This window comes from Oryzias latipes, chromosome 17, assembly GCF_053564925.1.
Source record: "Oryzias latipes strain Hd-rR chromosome 17, Olatipes_Hd-rR_3.1".
Classification (NCBI taxonomy): Eukaryota; Metazoa; Chordata; class Actinopteri; order Beloniformes; family Adrianichthyidae; genus Oryzias; species Oryzias latipes.
In genome coordinates this window covers 17,320,865-17,337,838 of record NC_136253.1, presented here as the reverse complement: position 1 = coordinate 17,337,838, position 16,974 = coordinate 17,320,865, and the positions used below count along the sequence as shown (strand labels likewise).

The window sequence follows — 16,974 nt, the reverse complement described above, 5'->3', positions numbered from 1 at the left end:
ATTCACCTGACCAAATGGAGACGCTGCAGATGACTGGCGTCCGCTGCGGCTTCTGGCTTTGCAGAACTTCCCTCCCTGTTTTGTAGCTTCTTGTTAGCCGTTTGAGAAGAAGAAGTTATTTTTGTGCAATGTTTCTTAATATAACAGAGGATTATTTGTTTCCTTTTTTCAAGATAAAATGTGTTAAACAAAAATAAGAAAAAAACCTGAAGCTTTTGAAATAAATTTTGAAAAGTTTTATTAAACGGTTGTCTTTGTTCATATTATGATTATTTCAAAACATAAAACTGGGTTCAAAAGAGGACAGCAGATTCATATGCAGGTGTTAGGAGACAAACGGTCCTCCTGATGAAGGTTTGGGGTTCTTGCTGCAAGGTCATGCAGTCAGGAGGGTGATTGGGTGGGATTACCAGTGATGACCTCAAACGCAGGAGCAGGCTGGACCATGTTTAACCCTTGTGCTATCTTAGATGACCCCACCCTTACATTGACGTGTTCTCCCTACCATGACAAAGGTGGATAAAGGTGGAAAGATTTCATGTAATCCATGGACACCAGTGAAGATCAGAAACCATTGAAGAAAAAAGGTTCAGAGCACTGTCTAGTGGGTCTAGATGACCCAACTCCCAATGTTGACGTGCCTAGGACAGCACAATGGTGCAGCTCAGGTTCTGCAACCCTCTTCAGTTCTGTGAGGAGATCAGGACGTCTTAATGGATGTAGAACCATTTCTTGTGAGGTTTTACTTCCTGACTGCTCCAGATGCACACTAATTCCACAGACAGGTGCTGGGGTACACATGCAAATGAATGCCAGCTAATTACCATATGGTGAGACTAATGACAGCTCATTTGACCAATTAGAGTCAAGCTGTCCTCTGAGTCCACTCACACTGGGAAACGTTGAGTTTTAGCCTCATAGGTTTCAGTTTATTTATACAAGTAAACTACAGACACAATCCTAGGGAAGAACAGATATTTTAGAAGTTCAAATTGTGTCACAATAAAAGAATTCTGCCATTAGTCTGGAAAAATCACAGCATTACTACTCTGAAACATACACAACTGTTGCACTGAAGAGTTAACAGTGGACCAACATTTGATGCCTGTGCAACGAATGCAAGTGTCTTTACAGGTTGCTGTTTATCAATTCATCTACAAAAAATAAGAGGGTTCTATGTGAAGAGGAAACGAGACAGATACTATACTCTTTTTTTTTTTTCTGCTCTTTGCACAATTCATGTGTTCTGGTAGTTGTGGGTCAAAAGGATCTGCAGGTTTTATTTTTTAACTTGACAGTTTGGGACTAACCAAAGCACGCTAATTAAACGTTGAACCACATTGTTAAATAGTTCCTGTTGCAAAATTCCCAGTGATTAGATTTAAAATAATTTTGCTGATTTTTTTTAGTTTTTTTCTGAAGAAGTGTTTTCTTTACTTGATATGAAAAATACATGTAACTTACATTTATTAAATTACACCTTATATCAAAAAAATCTATTGCCTGAACAAAATATACAAAACTGCTGTAAAGTAAACTGATCCATGGATTTCATCAACATTGCATCTCATGATTGATGGATCACCTTTTTAAATCCAGTCCTTTTGCTTTGATCTGTTAGACCACATGTGTCAAACTCAAGGCCCGGGGGCCAAATGTGGCCCTCCATGTCATTTTATGTGGCCCCAGAGAGCATAACAGTTTTTAATTTCTTAAAATAAAAAATAAAAATCTGACTTGAAATATGGGATTGGGCAACAATACATTTGGAATTAAACACTGTCCATATAACCTAACCTGACAGAATTAAATGTAAAAGGATTTATGCTAAAGTAACAAGCAAACATATGTTTTCTATGCAACTGTAATTGTCACTTTAAAAAGTTATAATAAATGAATAAATTAGTTGTTTAACATTAAGACGTAGTTACGTTTATTTTTCATTACATGTAGTTGATTGTATAAGTCATTTCTGGCCCTTTGAGGACAGCCACTGTGCTGATATGGCCCTCGGTGAAAATGAGTTTGACACCCCTGTGTTAGACTGTGATAAGCTTAACTCTGTTTACACGAAATAATTTGTTAAAAGAAACATTTTATTCAAGAAGTTGAGTTAAATCTTGTTGAATTAAACCATGTTCCTTATCAAATTTATAAATCGTTAAAAAAACTATTTGCATAAAAATTTCTGAATTCATCCAGTTAAACCATTAGAAACACTAAAGCAATGTTTGAATGTTTCATCCAGATCTTATCTTAACTTCGGTTGTAACGGTGCAGACGTGCTACCTGGTCAGGGTAATACAAATTCCACACACACAAAAACAATCTCAACATTTTGTTCTTCTGATTGTTCACACAGAAATCTTTGGAATGATTTGCTGGGTGACATAATGACTTTCTAAATCATAAAAAACTCATAGTGTATGACAGTTTGACATTTTCCTGTAATAAGTTAACAGTCCAAAAAGTAAAAACCCTACAAATGACAAACGTTCGTTTGGACAGATGATCTCTTCTGTAACAGCTGGGTTCACCGAACAGTCTTCTGCGGTTCTCCCACAACCATCGTGGAATGTCCCACCAGTGGAACTTCTCAGCCAGGTTTTGTTACTCTCTCCTGGCTTCAACCATTCCGTTTGAGGTTGTCGCTTTGCTCCTGGATGTTTCCTGGTGGGGCCTGGAATAGGATTTCAGAAATAACAAAATGTGATGTTAAATGATTTTTCTTTTAGATTTGACTGCTTCCAGAAGGTATTTATAGTGATGTCATGGCAACAGGATGTAGATGCAAGAGTACAGACCTCGAGCAGCAGAAAAATGACTTGTAAAGATGATGTGTAGAGATGGATGGATGGAGAAGGGTGAGAAATGCAAAAGTAAGGGGAAGAAGGAGGGCTTAAAGACCTACTCGGGTGAAAATTGTGTTTTTGGTGTTTTTAACTTGTTCTTTTGGCATTTTTCTGGTGATGGAAGACATGTATAAAAGGAAATTAAGCTCTAAATTGTATTTCTGAGTATTTCTTTATGCAAATCACTGTGAAACAAGAGCAGACAAAAAAAAGCCTTTTGAAAAAGAGCTTATTTGTGGTATAGAAATACACTCTGGGCAGGCCACAAGCTCCCTGCTCTGCTCCATTCTGATGCATCCACTTGCAGACAAATAGATCCATGAACATCTTTGTTTTCCTCATCTGAGCTGGAATCTGGATTAAAACTTTACAGCTGGATAGCTACAATATTGTTCACCCTTTTTTTGCACCGGTAATGTTAGGTTGGTGTGTGAGAGGCTACAAGCTAGCAGGAGAGTGTGAAAACAGAGAGCTCTGTTTACACAGCAAAGTGGAGGGGAAGTGGGGTGGGGTTGCTTTCGTGCAACAGTCCCACCTAATGAACTCCTGCCGCTCTCAAGAAACTATGTCCTAGAAAACAGGCTAAAAACGGCATGATCCTAATTAACCCATGGTAAGTAATCCATGGACACCAGTGAAGATCACAAATCATTGAAGAAAAAAGGTTCAGAGCACTGTCTAGTGGGTCTAGATGACCCCACTCCCAATGTTAAAGTGCCTAGGATGGCACAAGGGTTACAAGGGCACTTTTACAAAAAGATGATCAGAGTGGGACTTTAAGATGAGAAGAAGCTCCGTTTGGACTCACATCCCTTTGTTTGACCTTTTTTATTGAGACTTTGTAAAAGCTTTAAGGAATGGGCTCTACTTACATTAGAGAAGCTCACTTAAACAGTTAATCAACAAGAGAGACAAATTATCCGAATATTTTACAATTTACAGTTGTGTTTATTAATTAACGACTAAACATTTGGAGTAGTTTTGGTTTTTGATTTCCTAATGTTTTCTAGATGATTGTGGATTTAGAATGATGAATGTAAAAAATGAATCTATAGAGACCACATATAACTACAGTTAACCCTTAACACAGAGGTTACCGGGCCGTACATACCGGACAGTACGTAGATGTCGAAAAAACTACTGCTCTGATGTGGGTCTTTATCTGTCCTCTCTGGTGATCCAAAGGAAGAGGGGCTAACATTGGAGGGATGCTGGCCTGACAATCCAAATTTTTCCACAGAATCAATCAAAAATTAACGAGAAAGCTACATCCCAGTGGGGCCTGTTAGGTTTATGAAAATTATTTGCAGATTTCTGCAGCTTCTGTTTCTGTCATGCTGCTTTGGATTTCTTTTTCTTCTTTCATTTTATTTTTCGTGTATGGTTTCTTGCATAGATTCTAACCCAGATTTAAGCTAAAACGCTAAAAAAAACAACCTCTACCTGTGTAAATTAACCTACTGTATGAGTAGTGTGGATTCACTCAGTTGGGGTCCAAAGATGTTCTTACAAATTCCTATTTTTCTACATTTGCCTGAAGTTGTGTCAGTTTACTGACAGTAGAGTGCAGCGTGATCCAACATCCTGTAACTGCTGACCCCGGTGCTCTTTCTTTCTTTGGCACACCATAGTTTAAAGTCAAGTAACCTTCAGGACACAAACATCTGATTAGTGATTGTGTTTGAACTGCTGGAGTACCTGCATCGCAGCGGATGAGTCCGGTCTCAAATTGGGTGTAAAGGAAGTGTTGTGGTCATGGTGGGTGGCCTCTGTGCTCATTCTGCGGGCTGTGGCAGGAGAGGCTGAACTTGTCAGATTCACAGAAAAGGGCGGGACTTTAACTGAGCATCGAGGCTGGAGAGTCGGTGAACTGTGAGGGCTGTGGATTGTCGGGGGTCCCTGCTTGAGTGGGTCTGCTCTGGCTGACCTGGACGACCCTGACACTTGTCTGTTGGGGAAAGAAAAAAAATGAAAGAAGGAGCTCAAGTTTCAATAATGGAAGTGGTGGACCACAGGTGGATTCTTCTCTAGGTACCTGCGCATACAGCTGAGTGTTTCAGTCAGCGCTCGGACCCGCTTTAACATGGAGTCCATTTTCTGAGGCTCCTCCTTCAGGAACCTCACTGCCTCCACCTCCAGCGTTAGTGCTGACTGCAACTTCCTCTGCAGCTCTGGAAACTCATCTGACAGCGCAAACACATAAAAAATCCTGACATGTAAAAAAAAAAAAAAAACTTTGGCACATTCAGACATTAAACAGGCAAAATAACACAAGCAACCTCTTACTAAAACTGGTAAGAGTAAATGGAAAAAGACTGCAGCAGTGGAGCAGGATTGCAGCAACTGATTTACATTTATATTTAGGGCGTCTTTCAAAAGAGAAGCCAACCAAAGACGATAAATACTGCAGCATTTCTGCTCATGTAAACACTTTGGAAGGCCAGAAACAAAGATCATTACGACATAGGCTATCATGTTTGTGCTTTTGGACGACTGAAGGACTTATGTGGAACTGGTTAAACCTTTCTAGCCTTTCAAACTTCCCTCTTTTGCCAATCCCACATTAAGGCAGACTGAATCCCATGAACTCAGGCACATGCAGTCTATTTTCTACGTGCATTTGATTTGGTGCTGTTATTTCAGATCTTAGGAAACTGCTCCCCGAATTTTTATTTTTTGTGACAACAAGGCCAGTCATTATTCTGGTGAAGCAGCAGTATAGTCTTCTGCTCAGAAATAAACACAAAAAATTTGTAAAAATTTAAATTCTACTTTCAGTGTTGTTTGTGTGATTCAGATCCAAACATAGGTTGCAGTGCTGTGTGCAGAAACTTTGCGGTCACCCACTTTTCAGGCTTGCGAGTGCCTCCCCGAGCTCCCGCAGGCTCACCGCCGCCTTCTCCACATCACTCAGTGTGACTGCTGGCTGGCCAGGATAGGAGCCGGAGCTCTGCAAGCGCTGAACGTACCTCTCCAGTTCACTGTTGGGGAGAGACATCTCTGTTAGGAACCAGCAGAAATTCAGCTTTTAGCTGACAGAAGAGGGCAGCAGTGAGCCGACTCCGTCAGCTGACCTGTTGGTGTACCTCAGATTCCATAGGAGAGTTAAAAATTCCATCCATCCGATTTAAGAGTATGAAAATAAAAATGTTATACAGAGTAAACAGACAATGAACAGTGTGAGAAACGGACCAAAAAATATACTGTTTAAAGAAAAAACAAACTAAAAGAGCCTAAATATTGGGGAAAAACAAAAACAGGAGGAGCATAAAACTAAGAATTTTGTGTGGAGTCACAAAAAGAAGAAAGCAGAGAGGGAGCTCATAGAAAAGGTACAGAATCCACAAACACTGAGGAATGCAGCTTATTTACTGAACTACTGAGCTCAGTGCACAGAAAAAAAGGAGTGAGAAAACCAAAATACAGCAAAACTACTCGATCGTGTCAGTTGATTGCTTGAGGTGTCGTTGGGATGTTCTCAGTTCGAGGAGGAAGGCTGACAGGAAGCCGTATTCTGGAACACGTGGGAGTGTGAACCCATAATGCTCTTGGAAACCAGCCTTTTGACAGGTTTTAAATCAGCTGACTCAAAGCTGCTTTTGGGCTTCAGTGTCTGGTTTTGTTGACCTGCAATCTTAAAGGAGGAGGAAGAGGAGGAGGAGCAGTTGCTGCTTTTTGTCATTTAGAGCTATTTCAATTTACTATGCTAACACAGTAGTGGCAAATTAACCCTTGTGCTATCTTAGATGATCCCACCCTTACATTGACGTGTTCTTCCTACCATGACAAAGGTGGATAAAGGTGGAAAGATTTCATGTAATCCATGGACACCAGTGAAGATCACAAATCATTGAAGAAAAAAGGTTCAGAGCACTGTCTAGTGGGTCTAGATGACCCAACTCCCAATGGTAAAGTGCCTAGGATAAAATGTTGTTAGAAAATGTGATGACATGTTTAATAAATTAATATTAAATATCAGCAGGATGTTTTTGCTGACTCCACAAACAATGAACTCCATGTCAGGATATTGCTCCACTGGCTCCCTGTGGAGGATGGGGTCTCTGCTGTGATCAGATAACCTCTGCCTCTGTGGGAAGGTCACAACCATCTCCTTAGTTTTGCTGGCGTTTAGCTCCAGCTGTGAGTTGTTGCACCATTCCACAAGCCCCTGTAGAACCTGAAAATGGTTCTGTGAGAAGCAGGACGTCATTGTGTCATTGCAGATTATCCCACATGGCAGTTTGGCTGTGTGGATCTGCAGTCTTTGGTGTAGAAGATGACGAGCAGAGGAGAAAGCACACAAGGATGGAGCCAGCTGAGATGCAACACAAAACATGCTGTAATCTGTCTGCCAGGAAATCCAGGATCTGGAGGATTAACTGGTCGTCTAGATGAAAGCAGGTGGAGCGTTTTGAGGGGAACTGCAGGTAGAAGTGCTTAGTGGCTCTAGATCTTTCTGAACAGTGTCAATGTTGAACATTTTGGCGTCGTCCCTGCATGTGTGACATGCAATCTGGAGTTGATCCGTTATAGTTTTCAGGAGTTGAGGTAAGAACCACAGGTCAAATGTCACTCAGGGCTCCGGATATCTCAGTTTAGTCTTAACACCAGATCTCTACTGAAGGATGGTCCATGTTTATTCTGCAGAGCGGCTGTAGTCCGACACAAGCTTGGAGAAAAGCAGCCACATCCATGTCTTTTGCCTCATGCTGGGGGTTGTAGGAGGGAACAATCTCTCACAACGGGGCTGAAGATTATGAACGGAGGTCTCTGCAGGTCTTGAGTTTGCATCATAAAAATGAAATGTCTGACATCTAATCTATGATTCTAACTTTAGTAGAAATTTTGGACGGTATAATTATGATAAATATTTTTAAACAGGAAAAAACAAAAAAAGAAAACAACGTTTTTGAGGGTTTTTGTGTGCAGACATGTAAAGGCTTTCAGGGTTTAAAAAGAATACATTTTTGCAATGACATGAGGTTCAGAAGATATTGTGTCACAAGAGAACAAAACAAGATTTAATCTGAAGAGTTGGGTCTGCGACAGGAGGAAGTCTAATCATGTAAATAAGCACTGCACTGCTCAGCCCAGAAGTACCGCTTCAGATGTCATTGCAACAAATATGGTGATGTAGAATCACTGACCCGTGTGTTGACCAACGTTCTAGATACGTCCTTCTTTCTATGTTCCCTGCAGAAAAGACTGTGCGCTCAGTCGTCTCTTGCTTGATGTATTGACATTTCGCTAATCTCTTGTGGTTGGATGTGGTGCTCAGAGCTGACTATCTCAAACTCATCCGGTTACACGGATAAATGCCAGACCTCTGTTTGCTACTAAGTTAGGGAGTTATCTTTGGAGGGGAATAAATGTGCTGCATGCTAATGCGAAAATTCGCTGTGACAACCACGTCATGAGGGATCAGCTCACCTCCCACCCCCCCACCTCTATTTTTAACAATACGCATCTCCACATCTGCACGACCTCCGGTGCTGATGTGACGGCAAACAAGCACTTCCCCTTGGATGCAGCTGCCTCAGTGAGCCTGATGCTGGGATGTGGGCACGCAGCGTTAAGGAGAAAAACGTCTTGAATCATGACCACTCATGGGTAGTAGGATTTAAATGGAAAAAATATTCTGTGAATTCCTAAAAGAGACATTAAAATGAGTAGCAGCCATTTAGCATTGAACCAGAAGACAGGATGCCTTCATGAGTACATTGAAGGGGGATGTTCACTCTTCTCCATCATGTTATGCACCTTGTGCAGAATTTCTTTTTGCATAATGGATGAAGTGCTCTGCAGAGGTTGGGTCTCCTGTGGCAGCTTTATCACATGCTACACAGGTATCTGGTCTGTCCATCAGTCTAGTCCACACAATTGGACAGCACTGGGCTCTATGCATGAAACTGTGTGACGTGTTTCCGGTTAAAATTAAGATAGCTGAGTTACTTCCACTTGCGGCTAACTGCAGACATCGATTTCCCAAAAACAGAGAATGAGTCTATGTGTCACTTGATTTTTGCTTTTTTTTGCATTCTATGTTCAATTGCTGTTGTGTGTCTACACGATGACATCGAAACAGTTAACATGCAAAAATGCACATTTTGGGCAAGTTTTTCAATCAGTTTTCAGCTCTACGTATAAAACGCATGTCCATTGAATCCGCATTGAAAGTGAAAAAAGTTGAACTCTGACCAACCAGGCACTTGGATATGGTGACGCATGGATAGCATGTGTCTAATTAACAGAAGTGCGAACCATTTGAAAAGTGATCCCAGAGGAGAAATAAATAATTGCGGTTTGTGCTGGCCTGGAATTCTTTGACACAGAGTCTTTCAGATATCGGAATAGAGCTGTGAGAGTAGAAGCCTGGGGCAAAATTCCTGGGACTTGCACTGCTTTGACATTTCACACCAAGCCCCTTCCAACTGTGAGTACATGCGCTGGCATCAGGTAGTGAGTCCAGTGGGAACACCTTTTGCTAAGACGCGTTCAAGAACCCTCATTTAGCATGTTCTTGAGCGCTCGTCAAAAGCCTGATGTGTATGTAGCATAACACGTGTATGTAGTCCACAGACAGGTGAAACTACAGAGGAGATTGTTGTTGCCTTCTTGCCCTCTATCTAAAACCTACACATTTAGTGTCATCTCTGCAGAAATGGACGTGACCCTCACCTTCTAACGGAATTTCTAGATGTGTTAAAAAATTTCAAGCTGTCTTCCTTCTAATCTCATGACTATAAAGTCACAAGCTGAACTTGACATTTTATAGGTCGATTTTGAAGTGTTCTCACCAAAGCTGTGTGAGGAGTCTCTCCTCGTTAGTGAGGTAGTGAAGCCGGTCTTCCTCCACCAACGCTCTCCTTTGATTCCTCACCCTCTCCAGCCGAGTCAGTCGATCAAACATCAGCACAACCAGCTCCTGACGGGCTATCATCAGCATTGACTTGATGGTGTCCATGTTTGAAAGCTTGAAGGTGTGTTAAAAAAAAAAAAAAGAATGTGTGAAACTGTTAGCCAGAAGTTCCAGAAACGCATTCATCGCCAGGAAAACCATCGGCGAGACAGTTCAGCAGACTTTCTAGGAGATGCGTATTAAAATGGAGAACCATAAGATGTGATTCAAATGAACTCTCTAGTTTAGAAAAATATTAATGTTCTCAAAGTTGTCATTGAAAAATAATATATATATTTCTTTCCATTTCAACATGATTAGTAATACATAGAAAAACTAAACCATCCTCTCTCTTTTATCATTCTAATTTCCTTCCACAAATGTAAATACGACAATCTTAACCATCATTTCCTGGATGGATAATTCCTTTATTGCATAAGAACAGTTCCCCAGGAAAAGACTCGCCACTGCTGCTTCTTCTAAGCATCCTATTATTTAGGTAAGTAAGGTTCTGACCTTTGGTAAAGTTCTGACTGTTGGAGGTTTTGGTTTACTGAAGCAAAACCTGCCACTGGGGAAGACCAGTACTGATCACATCCACAATAAATACATTCGGTCACTTCTTCTTACTGAACTCCTACTGAGACTGGAGGTTGTGGGATCAAATCCAGGCTGAGTCATACCAAAGACTCTAAAAATGGGACCCTCCCTGCTTGATACTCAGCATCAAGGGGTTGGATTTGGAGATAAACCACCAAATGGTTAGCGAGTGCGGCTGTGTCTGCAGCTCACTGCTCCCTTATATGGGATGGGTCAAATGCAGACAACAAATTTCACAAACCTAGGTGCGTGAAAACTAACTGACTTTAACTTTACTTTACTTTTTGGCACTAAATCTTCCATCTCAAAGTTAAAACTTTTTTTTATCTGTACTGATTCCACCTCCAATCTTCAAGGTTCCCCAGATCAGAAGTACATCACCTTAAAAACTTCTACATAAACGCTAACTCAGGGCTGTCCAGCCCTGATCCTCAAGAGCCTCGTCCCTGCCTGTTTTCCAGCTCTCTGCACTACTTGATGCTGAAAACTTAATCAGGTGTGTTCAGTCAATCAGGATGTGGAATTACCTGAGTCAGCTAATCAGCAACAAGCTGGTCAGAGAGGACTGGAAGACGGGCAGGATTGAGGATCCTGTGGACCAGGGTTGGCCAGCCCTGCACTAACTGAACTCAAACCCAAAACTCAACTCACAATCGCCTTAAGAACTCATGTTTTCTCCTTTACATATCCACTTCCTCCTGCTTCTTCAGATCGTGCTGTTCCCCTCACTGTTCGCCTCTCCCACATGAGGAGCAAAGCCTTCGTGCCCTAAAACGCAGGAACTCTGAAACCCTCAACACTCCCCTTCTTTAACCCTTGTGCTATCCTATGACCCCCCCCCCCCCCCCCCCCCTTACACTGACGTGTTCTCCCTACCATGACAAAGGTGGATAAAGGTGGAGAGGATATCATGTAATCCATGGACACCAGTGAAGATCAGAAATCATTAAAGAAAAAAGGTTCAGAGCACTGTCTAGTGGGTCTAGATGACCCAACTCGCAATGTTAAAGTGCCTAGGATAGCACAAGGGTTAAGACAAACTCAGACCTCATCATTTTAGAGTCACTCTTTTAGTCCTGTACTCCTCAGGTGTCAAGTTCCAGCTCTTGAGGGTCAGTGTTCTATATGTTTTCCAGCTAACCTGCAATTGAAACTTCTTAATGAGAAAATGCACCTGACCTAGGTAATCAGAATCAAGCAGAGGGGGTTTCTGAAATACGAGCAGGATGCTGCCGCTCAAGGCCTGAAGTACAACACCCTTGCTCCAATCAGTTATTACTTTAGGTCAGGGGTGTCAAACTCATTTTCACCGAGGGCCATATCAGCACAGTGGCTGTCCTCAAAGGGCCGGAAATGACTTATACAATCAACTACATGTAATGAAAAATAAACGTAACTACGTCTTAATTTTAAACAACTAATTTATTCATTTATTATAACTTTTTAAAGTGACAATTACAGTTGCATAGAAAACATATGTTTGCTTGTTACTTTAGCATAAATCCTTTTACATTTAATTCTGTCAGGTTAGGTTATATGGACAGTATTTAATTCCAAATGTATTGTTGCCCAATCCGATATTTCAAGTCAGATTTTTATTTTTTATTTTAAGAAATTAAAAACTGTTATGCTCTCTGGGGCCACATAAAATGACATGGAGGGCCACATTTGGCCCCCGGGCCTTGAGTTTGACACATGTGCTTTAGGTAAACCTAAACTCGAGGCACTAGAGCTTACAGCTGAGTACATACCTGTGTAGACCTGAGTTTTCCAAGTTGCAGTCGCAGTTCAGAAATTTGTTTCTGTGCTTCCATCAAACCCCGCCACAGCCCGTTTCCAGGCAGATGAGCGACAAGAGCCAGAGGATTCAGGTCAGGGTTTGTAACCGAAGCAGCTGAAAGCCGACCAGGATCAGTGAAAGTTATCAGCAGGGAAACAGCAGCTTAACGCATGTGTTGGATGTGGATCTCACCAAGTATGTTGTTGTTGAGGTTTTCTTCAGCAAGGTCACTAAAGAAAAAAAATCCATTAGCTAAACCACTTTTGTTGTACTCAATAATCTTTTTATGACTTTCACTTTATCTTAATGCTTCATTTTTAATAATTACTAGTCATTACTTTTTACTTATAAAGACTATTTGACCTACCAGTCAACTGTGAAACGAGCCTCTGATTTCCCATTTGAAACAGACTCAAGCCTTTCATCAAACCTGCATTTTAAGAAAATAAACACAACTAAATAGCCGTGTTATTGTGTCCATTTTTCAAGAGGTGCAACTGCTCATTGTTACAAACCCAGGAGCCACATCGGATCCCATAGACAGAGCCTGGTGGACCAGTCCCGCCAGGCTGGCTATTTGCCTCTCCATGGCACTGATTTTTTCACTGATTTAAAAAAAGGAGCACAAATACAGATTTTTTTTCAACACATAGATAATCATTTGAATTTGTGAGTTCCACATCTTCTGCCCCAAACATCTCTAAAGGTAAAATCTGTGTCATCTGAAGTATACTCCCACTTTCAGTCAGTCACCAGCCGTCAGACAATTAAACTTTGAAGTGAAGAAAACCAAATAATACACCCAAAAATCTGTTAAAAATCTGGAAAGAAAATGTAAAAACTAACCTCCAGAGTTTAGCAATTTAAGTGCAAAAAAATGTTTATATCTCAACTGCATTGACACTTAACCCTTGTGCTATCCTAGGCACTTTAACATTGGGAGTTGGGTCATCTAGACCCACTAGTGCTCTGAACCTTTTTTCTTCAATGATTAGTGATCTTCACTGGTGTCCATGGATTACATGAAATCTTTCCACCTTTATCCACCTTTGTCATGGTAGGGAGAACACGTCAATGTAAGAGTGGGGTCATCTAAGATAGCACAAGGTTTATAGTCTAACTCTGATCATCTTTAGATCTATTGAAAAAAAATTCCCAGTGAACGTTTAATTATGATTATGCCGTTCTTAGCCAAAATCCAACCTGTCTTTTTCTAGGACATAGTCTCTGCAGAGTGGCAGTAGTTCATTAGAAATTTGCCTCCGACTTGTGGGCAGGACTGTTGATGCATGAGTGAACCCGCGCTCTTTTGATCCCTTTGTTTACACTGTCTCCTGCTAGCTTAGAGTCCCTCACAACCCCAACTCAACATCAGTGGTGCAACAAAAATGGCGAGCAATATCTGAGCCATCCAGCCGTACAGTTTTGAGCCAGAGGCAAATTCCCCAATGTCAAATAAGTTCTTACAACAACAGCAAGTGTAAGGCCCCACCCTCATTTTCCAAGTGTCGGTGTTACTGCTCTGAGTTAAAATGACTCTGTGGGGGTAATTCAACACTTGTTAACTCGGAAAAGTTAACACTATGTTCAGGGTCACTATAACCCTTGTGCTATCTTAGCTGACCCCGCCCTTACATTTACGTGTTCTCCCTACCATGACAAAGGTGGATAAAGGTGGAAAGATTTCATGTAATCCATGGACACCAGTGAAGATCACAAATCATTGAAGAAAAAAGGTTCAGAGCACTGTCTAGTGGGTCTAAATGACCCAACTCCCAATGTTAAAGTGACAAGGGTTAACACTGTGTAGATAAAGACCATAAGTTCTCTGGCTCAGAGCTAAAATCAACTCTTTAAGTGTTGCATTAACACAGCTCAGATGAGGAAAAAGAAGACGTACGTGGATTTATAGGTCTGGAAAAGCAAGTGGAAGCAATCGAATGGAGCAATGCAGGAAGCTTGTGGCCTGATTATCATAGCAACAACTACAACCTGTTTTTCAAACTAAGTTTTTTAATCTACTCCTGTTTTACAACAATTTGAATAAAGAAAACGCAATTTGAGGTTAAATTTAGTTAATATATGTCTCTTATCATGAGAAAAATGCCACAAGAACATGTAAAAAACACCAAAAACATGACTTTCATTGGGGGGGGGGGGGTCTTTATTTGCTGGAGCACTTTGGTAAACTCCATGTCATCCAACATAAAACCAACCATGTGATTCACAAACAAAACTTTCACATTACATTGTGCTGTGGGACCCCTACAGTTGTGTTGTGGGAGCATATAAAAGACGATGTTTCTCTGCTTTGTTGCTTGTTGGAAGCTCACCTGTATGCGCTGCTGGTTGTCCCAAGGCTCGTTGGGAGTCCCTGGGGACTGTCCACAAACACAGACGATGCAGAAGAAGAAGAGCCCCTACTTCTGCTCATGATATCCGCTGTCGCAAAATCACTTTCCCGCTGCAGAAAGCACGGGATGGGTGACATCTCTGCAGACATCAGGCCCCAGCCTCCACACATCTGCTCTTCCATCATCCTCAACTCGTTCGTTCTGTGGGGGGACATCGGAGGGGTTCTGCCTCCCAGTGGGGGAAGATGACTGTCTCCATACCCTCTGCATTTCTGTCTTCGTGGTTGCAAAAATAAAGGGACACAAAGGAGATTTTTTTTCAACTAAAAAACTTTGGTGGAACTCAAACAAGAAATTCCACATTAGTTTGTCTAAATTTCTGTAATTGAAGGAAAGTTTCTGAAGTCAAACAAGCACAAAAAGGAGCAAAAATTTAACAGGCTATTTAAATTAAGAGGGTTTTGTGTCATGTCTCATTAAATTCCAAAGTCTTGTTGTAGAGTTTGGAGCAACAGGATGACCAAGGTGAAGTGGAAAGTGAGCTGCACCATTAGCTCCCAGAAAACACGTTTACAGTCTGATTCTGAGTCATTTTTGATTATTTAAATAAACCAATTAAAGTAAATTAAATACAGGAGAAAATTTGGAAAAAAAGCTTTATCTGAACTGGGTTAGACAGATTTGTCTTCGTTCATGACTCCTTAGGCTTCTGAGCTTGGTGCAGAGGACTTGTTTGTACCTGTGCAGTGACTGGTAATCTGCATGGTCCATCAATGGTTTGATGGAAGCACGGTACTGCGGCAGTCCGCCCGGGATCCCTCGGACAGACACATCCACCGAGTCTGCGGGGGGAGCACCGCACTGGGAGGAGGTCATGCTGAGGTGACCTCTTCCTGTCCTATCCATGGAAGGGCAGGACTCTGGGTAAGGAACTCCTCCATCTCCACAAAGCAACAAGGCTCTGCTTTTATTACTGAGTTGGTTATCTAATACACACATATATACAGAGGGTAAAATGGGCTGAAAACTGTGTCTACAGGCGTTTATATGCAAAAATATGGCAAAAAATGTGTCAAAGTCCAACTTTTTGAAGAACTTAAAAACAAAATAGAGCCCATTGGGGCCCATAGAAAATAGGATGGGGAAGGTTTAAAAAATGTGGGTCTTACCAGGCATTACATCTCTCCTTTCTAAAATGACACTGCTGCAGGAGGTGCTGGATTGACCTCCCCTTGAAAAGCTTTCCCGAGGTAGTGTGGAACTTCCTGACTGCGATGTTCCTCTTCTCCCACCTGTACCCCTGCCACCGTATGTCCTCCTGGATGGAGAAGAGGGCATGGAGCGCACCACTGGTGGGGACATCGACCCCTGCAGGATGCTTGAAGTCAAGGTGGAGCAGGACTGGTTGTTGAGCTGACCATGGTTGCCGTACAACACCTCTTTAGAAATCTGTAGAAAAACAATTCCCTTTTTTTTTTTTTTTAATTTACAATAAAAAATAAACAGAGATGGGTTCAAACACAAAATTGACAATCAGACCATTATCCAGCTTTAAGTTTAAATAAACACATTTTTTTAACTAAAGAATGTATGAAGTTACTGTATTTAAAAAAAAAATTATATTTGAAAAAAGTCAGAAGTACAGCCATTTTCATCCAATCTAGGCTCCTGGCAAAGTTTTTATTTCTGCTGTGAACTCTCTGCGACGTGTTCGCAGCCAATCAATGCATCGTTGCCGTGGAGATAGCTGTCCATTAACACCTGCTGACCAAACAGATGCTGGAAGTCAGTCTGACCCCATTTCAGAGTTTGCCTCCAGTTCTCGTCTCCACAAAGACTAATGTTCATGTCTCCACCATCAGGTCAACTCACCTTACTCTCTTTTCAAAAAACAATCCAGATTCATTGAGAGTGAAAAAAAAAAGTTTTCAATCATCTCAGAGCACACGTATAAACAACTATGTCTGTAGAATGAAGTAAAAATATAAGAATTCGAGCACTGTTGTCTGTCAGTTAGCCTCCTATGTTTCTGCGCACTATGAACACAAGAGTGAGATTTTTACGTCCCTGGGGGACGCAAGCAAAGACGGACCTCATTTGCTCTTTTGTTCTGAAAAAGCATGACAGTGGGCAACAGTGAAGGAGTTCTGCTTTCAGCTCGGGGTCCACAAAGGTCTGCCAGCCGCCCATTGAGAGCCACTGCTCCATCTATGAATCTGAGGCAGTAAAAGTAGGTGAATAAAAATAGAAAGCTGTCAGTGTCTGTGGTGTAAAACCAGTCTGTCTTCTGCCCACTGGCTTCCTTCAGTCTGTGTCATTACATCAGTGCTGCTGTAGTAACAGTGATGTGTTTTGAGTTACAAAAACCATATTGTGACCTTTAGAAAACCAAGAAAAAGCCCCATTCTGTAAAAACATGTCAAATTCATGTAAAGAAAACAGAAGACTTGACCCTAAATGCTCCACCTTTGTTTTTTCAGGCAACTTCTC

The 16,974-nt window shown here is 41.4% G+C and overlaps 1 protein-coding gene across 2 annotated transcripts in view; it reads right to left on the bottom strand.

Moving 5' to 3' along the window:
• Nucleotides 1–907: 907 nt before the first annotated feature.
• LOC105356172 (sickle tail protein homolog) overlaps nt 908–16,974 on the bottom strand; it is a 29,127-nt gene continuing 13,060 nt past the window's right edge. For both annotated transcript variants that reach the window (XM_011486358.4, XM_011486359.4), the window contains 12 exons: nt 15,654–15,933; nt 15,224–15,470; nt 14,464–14,760; nt 12,646–12,735; nt 12,498–12,560; nt 12,323–12,360; nt 12,102–12,244; nt 9,650–9,825; nt 5,700–5,833; nt 4,888–5,035; nt 4,551–4,800; nt 908–2,680 (listed from right to left, as the gene is read on the bottom strand). In XM_011486358.4, the coding sequence (XP_011484660.1) occupies nt 2,627–2,680; nt 4,551–4,800; nt 4,888–5,035; nt 5,700–5,833; nt 9,650–9,825; nt 12,102–12,244; nt 12,323–12,360; nt 12,498–12,560; nt 12,646–12,735; nt 14,464–14,760; nt 15,224–15,470; nt 15,654–15,933 (1,920 nt within the window). In that variant the 3' untranslated portion in view covers nt 908–2,626. The remainder of the gene's footprint in view (nt 2,681–4,550; nt 4,801–4,887; nt 5,036–5,699; nt 5,834–9,649; nt 9,826–12,101; nt 12,245–12,322; nt 12,361–12,497; nt 12,561–12,645; nt 12,736–14,463; nt 14,761–15,223; nt 15,471–15,653; nt 15,934–16,974) is intronic.